Source organism: Macaca fascicularis, chromosome 2 (genome assembly GCF_037993035.2).
Source record: "Macaca fascicularis isolate 582-1 chromosome 2, T2T-MFA8v1.1".
In the NCBI taxonomy this organism is placed as follows: Eukaryota; Metazoa; Chordata; class Mammalia; order Primates; family Cercopithecidae; genus Macaca; species Macaca fascicularis.
Window position 1 is genome coordinate 123,012,707 of NC_088376.1, and position 14,507 is coordinate 123,027,213.

The following is a 14,507-nucleotide window of genomic DNA, read 5'->3' on the forward strand; positions in this document are numbered from 1 at the left end:
TGCTTACCCAGCTCTCTCATTATTAAAATAGGTAGCCAAAGAGCATTCATAGATACAGAGGGAGTATTTGAGGTCATAGGCCATTAAATTAGCATTACTGTATGCTTACTTGTTAGTTTCATCACATCTGGTTCTTTGAATAAAAAGTCTCCATTAATTTAGAAGAGCATATCAAGTTGTTATCTTATTCTGAATGAGAGATACCAAAGTTTTCATTCCAAAATTCTCAAATACCCAGAAACTTACTACTCAGTGGGAGGACATCAGCAAACCCAGAAGACAAAAAGCTAATTAACTGTCTCACTGAAACATTCCTTCCTTTTTGAAAAGTCAACTAGGGACCCATGGACTCTGAGCCCATTGTCAAATGGTGTGTGAAAGAGATCCAAGTTCAACAATAAATATCATCAGCAATATAATGGTTCTCTCCAGCCCTCAGGGCCAAATGGCCTGCATTTTAGCAAATTGATTTTGCTCATGAATTGTGTTAAGCCAAGCAATTGTTTCCCATGACATGCTTGAACCCACGTTTGCTTTGTCTATGAAATTCATGGTTGAATTTGTCCAATTGCTGATTGCTATTCCCATTTGCTTTAATAATAGTCACTTCCTTCATCAGTAATGGGTTTTATATACAGTGCGCAGTCACAGTCATTCAATGTCACCCATAAACATTTGATGAATTGTCCAATACAGTTATGAGAGTTGCTTATTTGCGATACAGCTAGGGTAAGTCTTACTGAGTTAATGAGATGATATGACATTAGGCCATGGGTGTTTCCTCCCCCACATTATCTATACACACTCTTTTATTCAAGGACCCATTTGGGTCATTACCATAATCTTCATCAACTTGTCAAGATAATGAAGGGCCCACTGAGTTCAGGGAAGGCTTGGCATAATTCATGAAAATTTAAAGAACATAGATGTAGAAAGAGTTTGGGCGCTACAGATAAACAAGATCTACATAGACAACCACAAGGAAAGAGCTTCAGCAGACATTCTGCTTTGGAAGGGGGAGAGTTTGAGCTCAGTTTTGAGACAGAACAGAGGCACCTATTCTGAAATGTCTAGGACATACTGCTGGAGGATGAGAAGGTGAAAACAAACTTAGAGACAATAATCAAGGTTGGAAAGAAAGAGTAGCTCTCGAGCCTGCTTTCAGCAAATCCTACATCTGTATTTGTTATGGCCACATAAATCTGGGTTTGGTGGGAGGGGGCAAGTTAGTTATCAACTTTGACATGTGCCTACCAGACTTGCTTAGCAATCAGACGAGGTTTATAATTGCTTCCCCTAACCATTCCAGAGCACCACAATTTGTAGCCTTCTGCACACTGATTTCTGACCAAAGGATTCTGTTCCATTAATGCCCCATTAAATTCACCTCAGATGGCTGATAGCACCATGTTGAACTCTCACTCAGTGTGGCTATGAGTTAGTGAATTGGCCCTCTGAAAAGCAATATATAGTCTCCTTTTAAATTATGTTAGAATGAGTAGAGAATTTCAAGTTCTTCTAGATCAACACCTTGTTTTTTTTTTAAAATGTGTTCATTCGTTTTCAAATATTCATTGAAGGTCCAACCTAGGCCAGATTAGATCCTTGCTCTTAAGACTATAACACATAATTGGGGGATCCAGGCATTGAATAATAAAGTAATAAATTATGTCAAGTGTGGGAGGTGTAAGAATGAAACAGACATGGTAATATGATAGAGTTACTCTAGAGGGGACAGAGGATTAACTATTATAGATGAAATCAGAAAACAGTGAAAAGTATCCTTTGAGGAGGTGACTCAGAGATGAGATTTGAATGATGACATGAAGCCACATGAAGGGGAAGAGAAGATGGTAGACGTTACAGGTGAAGAGAACAACATGTGAAAAGGCACTGAGGTGGGAACAAGAATGATATGTTTGACAAAAGAAGTCAGTGGGAGAGAATGAGACTTACAGGAGCTGGGGAGATGGGGCAGGACCCACCATTGAAGTTAAAGAACTAACCTGGATTTTGGGTTTTACATTTAAGTCTTTAATCCATCTTGAGTTAATTTTTGTATAATATGTAAGGAAGGGGTCCAGTTTCTGTTTTCTGCATATGACTAGCCAGTTTTCCCAACACCATTTATTAAGTAGGTAATCCTTTCCCCATTCTTTGTTTTTGTCTGTCTGTCGAAGATCAGATGGTTGTAGACGTGTGATGTAATTTCTGAAGTCTCTGTTCTGTTCCATTGGTCTATATATCGGTTTTGGTACCAGTACCGTGCTGTTTTAGTTACTGTAGTCTTGTCGTATAGTTGGAAGTCAGATAGCGTGATGCCTCCAGCTTTGTCCTTTTTGATTAGGATTGTCTTGGCTATATGAGCTCTTTTTTGGTTCTATATTAAATTTAAAGTAGTTTTTTCTAATTCTGCAAAGAAAGTCAACAGTAGCTTGATGGGAATAGCATTGAATCTATAAATTACTTTGGGCAATATGGCAATTTTCACGATATTGATTCTTCCTATCTGTGAGAATAGAATGTTTTTCCATTTGTTTGTATTCTCTTATTTCCTTGAGCAGTGGTTTGTAGTTCTCCTTGAAGAGGTCCTTCACATCCCTTGTAAGTAGTAATCCTAGGTATTTTATTCTCTTCGTAGCAATTGTGAATGGGAGTTTGCTAATAATTTGGCTCTCTGACTATTATTGGTGTATAGGAATGTTTGTGATTTTTGCACATTGATTTTGTATCCTGAGACTTTGCTGAAGATGCTTATCAGCTTAAGGAGGTTTTGGGCTGACACGATGGGGTTTTCTAAATATATAATCATGTCATCTGCAAACACAGACAATTTGACTTCCTTTCTTCCTATTTGAACACCCTTTGTTTCTTTCTCTTGCCTGATTGCCCTGGCCAGAACTTCCAATACTATGTTGAATAGGAATGGTGAGAGAGGACATTCTTGTGCTGTGTTGTGTTGTGCTGGTTTCCAAAGGGAATGCTTCCAGCTTTTGCCCACTTCATATGATATTGGCTATGGGTTTGTCAAAAGTAGCTCTTATTATTCTGAGCTATGTTCAATCAATACCTAGTTTATTGAGAGTTTTTAACATGAAGGGATGTTGAATTTTCTCGAAGGCCTTTGCTGCATCTATTGAGATTATCATGTGGTTTTTGTCATTGGTTCTGTTTATGTGATGGATTACGTTTATTGATTCGTGTATGTTGAACTAGCCTTGCATCCCAGAGATGAAGCTGACCTGATCATGGTGGACAAGCTTTTTCACGTAGTGCTGGATTTGGTTTGCCAGTATTTTATTAAGGATTTTCACACCGATGTTCATCAGGGATATTGGTCTGAAATTTTCTGTTTTTATTTTGTCTCTGCCAGGTTTTGGTATCAGGATGATACTGGCCTCATAAAATGAATTAGGGAGGAGTCCCTCTTTTGGGATTGTTTGGAATGCTTTCAGAAGGAATGGTACCAGCTCCTCTCTGTACCTTAGGTAGAATTCGGCTGTGAATTCATCTGGTCTTGGGCTTTTTTTGGTTGGGAGGCTATTAATTATTGTCTCATTTTCAGAACTTGTTAGAAAACCTAGGTAATACCATTTAGGACATAGACATGGGCAAAGACTTCAAGATGAAAACACCAAAAAAAAAAAAAAAAAAAAAAATTGCAACAAAAGCCAAAACTGACAAATAGGATTTAACTAAAGAGCTTCTGCGCAGCAAAAGAAACTGGCATCAGAATGAACAGGCAACCTACAGAATGGGAGAAAAATTTTGCAATCTACCCACCTGACAAAGGTCTAATATCCAAAATCTACAAGGAACTTAAATAAATTTACAAGAAACAAACAAACAAACAAAAAATCAAAAAGTGGGCAAAGAATATGAACAGACACTTCTCAAAAGAAGATATTTATGCAGCCAAGAAACACAGGAAAAAAGCTCATCATCACTGATCATCAGACAAATGCAAATCAAAACCACAATGAGATAGCATCTCACACCAGTCAGAATGGCGATTATTAAAACAACAGATGCTGGTGAGTCCGTGAAGAAATAGGAATGCTTTTACATTGTTGGTGGGAGTATAAATTAGTTCAACTATTGTGGAAGACTGTGTGGCCATTTCTCAAGGATCTAGAACCAGAAATACCATCTGACCCAGCAATCCCATTACTGGGTATATACCCAAAGGATTATAAATCATTCTACTATACACATGCATATATATGTTTATTGCAGCACTATTTACAACAGCAAAGACTTGGAACCAACCCAAATGTCCATCAGTGATAGACTGGATAAAGAAAAAGTGGTACATATATACCATGGAATACTATGCAGCCATAAAAAAGAATGAGATCATACCTTTTGCAGGGACATGGATGCAGCTGGAAACCATCATTCTCAGCAAACTAACACAGGAACAGGAAACCAAAGATTGCATGTTCTCACTCATAAGTGGGAGGTGAACAATGAGAACACATGGACACACAGAGGGGAAGAACACGCACTGGGGTCTGTTGGGGGTGGGGGGCGATGGGGAGGGAAAGTATTAGGACAAATACCTAATGCATGCAGGGCTTAAAACCTAGATGACGGGTTGATAGGTGCAGCAAACCACCATGGCACATGTATACCTATGTAACAAACCTGCACGTTCTGCACATGTATCCCAGAACTTGAAGTTAAAAACAACAACAACAAAAAACAACAAAATAAACTCACCTGGGGCCAGAGCACTGTAAATGAGTAGTCAGGGAGGTTAAACAGATGTTTCAGATAAACAGCATGCCCAGTATACCAGACAGAAGATCCTGGGGAATAGTAATCTTTGAGTGGCAGAGAGAAGAGGAGCAGCCCATGAAATAGGCAAAGATCTTAAACTCCAATGCCTTCAGGAGCTATGCATGCACCATCAGCCAGTGAAGCAAGCCTAGATAGGAGGCAGACATGGCAACTGCATAGGCCTAGAGAATGAGCAATATGCCTAACAGCATTTAGATTCATTAAGAAATACTTTACAGCCACAATAAAGCAAATCACCAAAAATACTTTGCAGGCAAAAATAAAACACATATGAGGAGGCAAGCAAAGCCCAAGGACCATCAATGTGCAATGCTGAGCTGCAGGAAAAGCAGGAAGTGGGCTGGGAATGAGAAAAAAATCAGTAAAGTGTGGTTTCCTATACGTTTTTTTAAAAAAAGGTTTTACCTTTTATTTCCATGAACTTAACAAAGAAAACAACATGTTTCACTAGACAGTCACCCAAACATTGTAATACTAACAACAACAACAAAAAACCCCACTATTTGTTACAGAACTTGTAAAACCTGAAAATGGTGGTAATGATAAAATGGTTCAAATGTGTAAAGAGAGGAATCGCAAATCCAAGTGGCCCATCCACCGACCAAATGTAGATATCTTCTTGAAGAATTGTGGCCATCTGCTCTGTGCTTGAGTGAATCCAGGGATGGGAAGCTCACCCCCTTGTAAGGCACTCTTTAAGTGTTCAGAAGGTTTTTTCACTTTGACCTGTTATTATGTAGAGCTAATGATATCTGCCACCTTGTAGTCCGATAATCACAGATATACCCTCTGGAGTCACAAAGAATGTATTTAATATCTTTCCAACTGCCAGCCCTTCAGATAATTTGGAAACAGTGACTCTGTTACTATCTTCCCTCTACAAGTCTTCCTTTTTCCAGGCAAAACATTCCCACCATCAACTACTCCCCAAATCTGTTTTCAGACACAACCGCCCTTCTTATGAACCTTCTTATTTGTCACTAACCATCTTAAAACAGTGCCCAGAAAGAACACAATGTTCCTAGCCAATTTATACTCTGGGGCTTCTTTAGGCATAATTTTCTACGTCTGCAGCAGTAGAAATACAATTACATTTTATGGAGCTCAGCCTCCTGCTGTTCCTGTTTCCTACCTCTCACCCTCCAAGGCAGTCTGTTTGTTGAATGTCCTGAACAGAAGCATAATCTAGAGCGAGTGCTCCCATCAATATAAAGAATGCCATCCCTCATCACTCCATCACTTCTGATTAAGATCACTTGGTCTAATGTACATTAAGTTCTATACCAATAATGCCTGTGCAGTGCTGCATGCTTTTCATACCTCTTTCTGAATACTGTGTTATTAGATACTCAGCCTGGAGAAGCATTTTCATACAAAGAGGAAGACAAAACTGAGAACGAATGGTTAAAGACAAAGGAAAAATTGGGAATCTCACTGTTGGAAAGAATGGTAGATGGGAACATCCAATGACCTGGCTTTGAATCTGGTTCTCTACTAACCATTGCTACTTAAAAAAGTAGTAATAATAACAATAAGAACAGAAACTGCTATCTATTAACAAATTCTTGGTAAGTACCAAGCCCTGAAATAAGTCTTTCAGGCTTCGATATCATATGGTTAGGAGATGCCACTGGGATTTGAACTTACTTCTGCCTGTTTCTAGACTTCAATCTCTACACAGTCTTTTACCACAATCTCCCTTAGTGGATACTGTCTATACTACATATGACTTATACCACTGATTTAAAAAAAAAAGAAAAGAAAGAACTCTTAGAGTAATTACTTCTCCTGAGATGATCCTCCAAAATGTAGAAGTAGAAACATGTGTTTTCTTATCTGTGGGGCCATCAGAGCATGCAGACAAGGGCAAAAGAATAAGAGAGGAGAGCGAGGCCATACACCAACCACAGTGCTGTACATTGTGTCTTGAACTGGGCTGAAATGTAACCATGCAGCTTCTGTTTCAAGCATATTTGGAACATCGACAAGATTTCAAGGTGACTGTTCAGCCTAAGAAAACAGCGTTTTCAAGCACTTTTAATGCTACCTTAGCAGTACTTACTAGTATATAATTCATGTGCTAATTTATTCATTAAAACAGTCTGCATTTGGCAACATTTTGTTAACCTTAGTTTACATGACTGAGATTGGTATTTGTATTTTAATTACATCTCTTTATAATTACTCTATAATTCTGATTTTCTTCCAATGTGAACTAAGCCTTTATCAATCCCCAAACTGCATTCCACATCCAATGAAAATGAGTTCAAATTATAGTTTTATAGAATATGGCTTTGGAAAACCCAGAGAGCCTATTCCCAAAGGTAGTCATGCATCAGAGCCTCCTGGGAATTTCCTTATATAATGACTGATTCCTGAGGGCTGTGCAATCTACTCGATCAGAATCTCCAGGGACAGGACCTCCTGAGAATTGAGATCTGCAGCAACTAGTCCACAAATCAGCACTTAGGTACTGGTGACTAGATTATTTCCACTCTACGCACATCCACTACAGCTCTTGGAAAACATAGGAAGCAAAAGATAGTAAGGGTTATCCTAAAGGCAGAATAACCAGCCACTTCACGAAATCCAATGCATCCCAGAAACATTAATTATAAGTTTCATTATTAACTGCTGACCTATTGTTCTTTATTTTCAGGATTTGAGTTGCCATTTTAATGTCAGTACTGCAAAGAAGCCCTATAGACACACACACAAAAAGTTGCATAGATTTTAACTGGTCCCTGGAAACAAGGTAGAGATAATCATGTGGTTTATTTGACAGAGCCACATGATAAACAATCTAGATAAACAATGTGTTTTAAAACGCATTCTCAAAGAGTTAGAACAGGAATGTCAAATAGACAGCAAATATGATACCTCCCTCCTATCTGATGCCCTTGGCAGGCATTGCTAATCAATCACAGCACTTTTCCTTGCATCCACAAACAGCCTCAAAGTCCTTTTAACCAATCACTCCAGGGCACTAGTGCTATCTAATCTGCTCTACCATGTGGGGGACATACTTTCCCCTCTTTGGCTAGAATAAACAGGTAAACTGAAATCACCTTATATTTTATAACAGCCTGATCCATGACAGGCTCTACATTCCACATGGTGGAAATGGGCATCTGAAGGTTCTCATGTAGACAGGGCTTTAGGTGAGGATCACCTGGCTCTTGCCGATTCATGTTTGTAGTGGTTTTACACTTATATCTTTGAATGGGAGTACTTAGAAATAAATTAACTTCTTTAATATTTATGATATGTGAGTTACACTTATTCAAACCAACCTAGTTTTTCCTCACAATAATTCAGTTTCGCTTTGAATAAATGCTGTTGGGAACGACAAGCTGAGTTCCAAAGTGTTTTAAAAATTAAGTGTAGCATTTGACTAAAACAATCATCTATCAATCTGCTTGATTTTCACCGGTAGCACCATAGGTTTTCTTCTGTGGAGATTCTGGGCTGTATCTCCATGCAAATATTTACTGTCCTGGTAAATGACAGGATAGGAATCACAAGGACACTTGTTTTCTGCTGGTTTTCATTTGAAAAAGAAAATCATTATAATTAATTAGTCTTGGGTTCCCATGATGGCCATTCTTGACTCCTTGGCTTCTACTGCCACTTTCCAAGTCAGACTAAATAGAATTCCATTTCAGACCATATGTAGGGTAATACTTGATTCATTAGGTTGATGTCATCCCAACGACAGTCCCCATGATCAAACAATAAGATCAGAGAGAGCAGACCCACCTTCTCATAGATGCTGTCATTCCTGTGAAAGTCTCCAGCCTTCCTGGGAAGAACATGGACGTGAACGTGCTGAAAATGTACAAGAAAGAAAAAAGTAAATGTGATTATCTCCCCATGTATTTTTAGACTTGACAGTGATGATCTCATGAAGCCCAATTACTCCATGATGGTTCCTGCTGGGTTATTTTTCAGAGGAAGTTGATATCCACCTTCGGTAACTATACCTGAATTCTGCTGAGAAGAGAGCGCACTAAGCAAGAGAGAACAACTTGGTGGTATATATACAAGAGTTGGAGTGAAATGCTAGAGTGTTTCAGAGGCTCTATGGAATTATTCATGGTTGTCAGTCTTGGTTGTAGTTAGCCAGTGCTTTGAAATGACAGCACATCTTCAAAGGTGACCATCATGACTCTGAATCTGACAAGAAATAAGAATTGGCTAACAGAGAACTGCATAAGTAAAGAGTGAATAAATGAGAGTAGCAAGTAGTATAGGCAGAATTACAGACTCAGAGCCTTGAGAAATAATCGTATAATAGTAATACAAACAGTTCTCATTTATTAAGCATTTACTTCCTATGATAAGGAAAGCTGTGTGTTTGGCATTCTGTCATTTAGTACTCTTAAAAATCCTGTAAGGCAGCCGGGCGCAGTGGCTTACGCCTGTAATCCCAGCACCTTGGGAGACCAAGGGGGGCAGATCACAAGGTCAGGAGATCGAGACCATCCTGGCCAACACGGTGAAACCCTGTCTCTACTGAAAATACAAAAACAAAAAATTAGGAGGCTGAGGCAGGAGAATGGCGTGAACCCAGGAGGCAGAGCTTGCAGTGAGACAAGATCACGCCACTGCATTCCAGCCTGGGCAACAGAGTGAGACTCCTTCTCAAAAAAAAAAAAAAAAAAAAAAAAAAAATCCTGTGAGGCAAGGTCTACTATGATCTCCATTTCAGAGAAGAGGAAATCAATGTTTGGTGAGGCCAGAGCACCACAGGAAGTAAAAGTCAGCACCGGAAATGAGGCCTCTTGGTTTTTGCTCTCACGTGTTTCATTAGCACATGCACTGATTCTGCGAATTTAATCTTTTAAATAGCCCATTTCCCTAGTCTACTAAAGCACCCAGGTAATATACATAGCAATGCTATTATGCAATGATCGTGAATCAAGGCTCAGAGCATATCTAATTCAATATATTCTTTAAGGCTAAACTGCCATTTGAAAGTTTTACTTTCCAAATAGCCTCTATTGTACCTTGGGTGAAGTTAAACCTCACTTCTGCCCTTGAGCTATGTTCCACTTTTATTACAAACCATGGCGAGGAATGTGAAAATGAAGAGCTTAAATAGAGGCAGACAGTGGGTCAAACCTCATCCCTGATCACCCACCCCTTCTTGATTACTGCGATCGGGCTCCAAGGCTCCAAAAGGCCTCCAGAGAACATAAGATTAAGTGTCCCTGTGGCTTTGCAGTACAAGGAGGGGGAAAATGATACCCTATTAAAGCTGAGGCAGGGTACAACGTGGTCCAAGGTGAATGAAGCAGAGAGGAGCTTCAAAGCAGCCCCTGAGCACAGTTCCCAAAGAGTGACATGCTTTTGCCAGAATATTCACCAGTCAATGATAAAGACAGTCACGGATCTCTCAGCAACTGGGCCAAGTGTGTATTTAAGTCACAAAGATTATGTGAGCATGGAGAGAGAAAGTGAAAGAATAAGGAAAAAATAAATCACAAACTACCCATGAAACCAAATTCTTAGGAGAAAGCCAGGCAGGTGGGCCTGGGCTGAAATCTATTGAAATCTCTAGATGGGCTGACTTAAAAGCAAAACCAGGAAAATAACATAGCACAAGGATAGAGACCACCCTTAGAAGGAGCCTTCATTCACTCTTTAATTCCAGAATCTCCTGCTATCCTTACTTCTTTTCATCTTTTTCTCCTTTCTTCCTTCTTTCCCCCTCCTCCTTTCTTCCCCTCTTCCTCCCTCCCATCTATCCATCTTTCACCACCTCCCTTGTACATTGTAGGAAGTTCCAGACCAGTGTCTTGCAGTTAAACATCCTAATACAAATCCTGGACCTACCACAAACTAACTGTGTGACCTTGCCTCACAAAGTCTATGTGTCAGTATCCTTATCTATATGGGGATTATAATGGTTGCTACCTCACAGGGTTAAGAGGATTAAGTCTGCTAACCATGTGCTGAGCATTCAGCTTTGCATGTAGTTACTACTCATTACCTAGAAATGTACAAGAATTACTTTTATTATTTAAAAAAACACATTTAAACCTGAAGACCAAGTAGACATCACATTCAGGGATTGATTTCTGTACCAGCAAAAAAAAAAAAAAAAAAAAAAAAAAAAAAGGAAAGATATTAAGAAGCTCCTTGAATGAGGGCATTGTTTAAGCATCTCTTTGGCAAAAGCTGGTTTCTGTTGCTTTGACTAGCCATTCTCAATCTTCTACCTGTACTTGGGGCTTGTTAAAATGCAGACTACAGGGCCCTGAAAGTCCACATTTCTAACAAGCTCCCAGCTGATGCTGGTCTAATGGCACACTTCGAGAACCACTGGCTTACAATATCCATCTGGTTTCTTACCTCGCTTCTGCCAGTGTGGGCACTGAGGTCACTCGCTGTTTTGCCTGCCCTACTGCATTATGTGTAGACTCTTTGTCTCTTTTCTTGTTTTTTCCTCTTTTCCTTCCTTCTGTCTTTTCTTTCTCTTCTTTTCCTCCTTCGTTTTTATTTTTTTCCCTTCCCTTCCTTCTTTTCTTTCTCCCCATAGAATCTCACTCTGTCACCCAGGATGGAGTACAGTGATACAATCATAGCTCACCGCAGCCTTCAACTCCCAGGCTCAAGAGATCCTCCTGCCTCAGCCTCCCAAAGCTGGGACTACAGGTGCATGCCACCACACCAAGCTAACTTTTTTTTTTTCCTCATATTTTTAGCAATGGAGTTCTCACTATGTTGCCCAGTCTTGTCTCAAACTCCTAGCCTCAAGCAATCCCCTCTCCTCAGCCTCCCAAGTAGCTGGCATTACAGGTGTGAGCTACTATGTCCAGTATGTGGAGACATCTTTCTGAATGCTTCTCTGGCTTTCTGCACTCTGACAACTCTCCTTGCCTGATCCTCAGGAATATGCCTGTCAGTATCCACTACTAACATACAGTGGGCTGCGAACCTGCACTTGGGAACCTCCAGGGTCCAGGTCTATCCCCTGCCTCCTTTTCTTTATCCTCCTCTTCTGGGTTTAGTGTTCAGGGCTATCTCTATAGGCTATGTTACCACCAAGTTCTAGAAAAGCCACTCTTGATCACTGGTAACCACTTGAAATTCGCTGTGACACACTAAAGACAGTAAACAGCTCACTGTACAGGTGGTTTTTTCCCAAGGGCATAGATCTCAACCCACCCTGATATCTTGACATAAATTCTTAAGTGACAGGCTGATCACAGGATGCTGACAACCCACTCGGCTTCTCAGAACAGGGAAATCATGATAAAGCCAGCTCAAAGCCTCATTGCTGTGAAAAAATACCATCACTATGGCCTTCGAACAGAATGACATTCTGATAAAACCCTATGAATATCAGAGATGAAGATAATTTGATATAATCTGTTCTTAGTGGTTTCATATTAAGCTGTGGTGATCACAACTTACTTTTCTAAGTGCCAACAAAACATCTATTTAATAAAAGCCTTCCACAAATTTGCCAGGAGTTGCAGTTTAGCTGCTTGAGTTAGAAGAGTATCTTTTTAAAGTCCCATGACACATTCCACACCAAAAATGTTTTCATGGTCAAATAACATTTCACAAAGGTCATTATCACATTAAAGTATGAGAACTTCCACACAAAAGATGCTTGTTTAACTTCATCTAATATAGCATTATAGAAACTTATTTGACTGTGGAGTCCTGATTTTTATTCATGTAACACTTCTGTAGACTTTTCTAAAGTGTACATTCATTCACTCAAAAATATCTATTTCTAGGTGCTATTCTAGGAACGAGGGCTATGGTAATGGACAAGACAAAGCCTCTGTCCCCACAGAGCTTATATTCCAATGGGTGATGCAGAAGATAAGGAAATGACTAACTTTATATTCTAATTGTGGATAGAAATAAGTGTCATGAAGAAAAACATAATGGTATAAGGTAAATAGTGAGCACTGAGCCATTCTAACTTTTGACGTTTGGGAAGAGAAGTAGGACCCAATTTAAGGCTGTAGTGAGGAAAGAGGCAAAATCAAGAGAGGGTAAGTTCCAACAGCCCAGAGAACAAATTTCAAAGAGGGTACCACTAACAGTGTGAAATGTTTTTGAAAGCTTGAATTGTTTCAGTAAGTCTAGGAGAACAAAATACCATGAAAAGGTGCTCAACATTATTAGTCATTAGGGAAATGCAAATGAAAACCACACTGAGCTACCACTTCATAACCACTAGAAAGGCAATAATCAAAAGACACAATAACAAGTGTTGGGCAGAGTGTGGAGAACTGGAACCCTCCTACACTGCTGGGAATGTAAAATCATGCAGCTACTTTGGAAAACAGTTTGGCAGTTCCTCAAAAAAGTTTAACATCGAGTTACCATGTGACTCAGATTTCTGATCCTAACACATACCCAAGAGAACTGAAGACATATGTCCATACAAAAACTTGTATGTGAATGTTTACAGCAACATTATTCACAACCACCAAAAAGTATAAACAACCCAAATGACTATCAACTGACCAATGGTAAACAAAGTGCAGTATATGAAGACAATAGGATATGATTTGACCATAAAAAGGAGTGATGTACACTAAGTGAAAGCATCATGCTCAGGGAAATAAGCCAGACAAAAACGGCAACATATTGTACAATGCCATTTATATGAAAATGCCAAACTAGGCTGATTCATAGAGAAAGAAAGATTTGTGGTTGCGAAGAGAGATGCAGGGTAACTGCTAACGGGCACAGGGTTTCTTTTGGATTAATGGATATGTTCTGGAATTATATAGCAGTGATGGTTGCACAACTTTGTGACTATACTAAAAGAATGAACTGTGTACTTTAATGGGGTTTCTTTTACATTATGTGAATTATATCTCAATAAAGCTATTACTCAAAACAAAACAAAACAAAAAAAACAAAAAAAAGTGCAGGCCGGGCGCTGTGGTTCATGTCTGTAATCCCAGCACTTTGGGAGGCTGAGGTGGGTGGATCACGAGGTCAGGAGTTCGAGACCAGTCTGACCAACATGGTGAAACCTTGTCTCTACTAAAAATACACAAAAAGTTAGCCAGACTTGGTGGCACATGCCTGTAATCCCAGCTACTCAGGAGGCCGAGGCAGGAGAATCATGTGAACCCAGGAGGCAGAGGTTGCAGTGAGCCAAGATTGTGCCACTGCACTCCAGTCTGGGCGACAGAGTAAGACTCCATTTCAAAAACAAACAAACAAACAAACAAACAAACAAAAACAAAACTTAACTGCAGTGGGTTTCAGAGCAAGTGGGAGGTGAAGAAATAGAGACAGCGTGCAGTGCCGTCAGTTTTAGAGGCTCTGCCTCTTCTGCGCTGTCTCTGCTCCTTCCTCCATCTCTTTGAACACACCTCTTCTGCCCACACTCACCTGAGGATTGTCAGTGTGGTCATACTGGTATCTTTTTTCCTTGTCAGAGCATATTGTAATTCAATTCTAAAGGACACAAACATGGTTCATGGCGGAGGAAAGGGCAAGGAAGGCTGAAGAGCGACCCTGCTCCACAGCCGGGGTCCTGCAACCTCAACCAGTTGGCCCTGTGTGAATCCTTCTCCCTCACATGTGCCAATGAGCAACTGCAGAAGGCAGGTCTGATTCTAAAGAATAACAGACGATACTGTGGTCAAAAGATAATGGCCACCTTCAAAGACATCCATGTCCTAATCCCTGACCTGTGATTCTATTAAGTTACAAAA

General features: G+C 39.8%; 1 protein-coding gene across 23 annotated transcripts in view; it reads right to left on the bottom strand.

Moving 5' to 3' along the window:
- FHIT (fragile histidine triad diadenosine triphosphatase) overlaps positions 1-14,507 on the bottom strand; it is a 1,487,537-nt gene that overhangs the window by 165,317 nt on the left and 1,307,713 nt on the right. For all 23 annotated transcript variants that reach the window (XM_074032605.1, XM_015445372.3, XM_065540869.1 and 20 more), the window contains one exon: positions 8,563-8,631. In XM_074032605.1, coding sequence (XP_073888706.1) covers positions 8,563-8,631 — 69 coding nt within the window. The remainder of the gene's footprint in view (positions 1-8,562; positions 8,632-14,507) is intronic.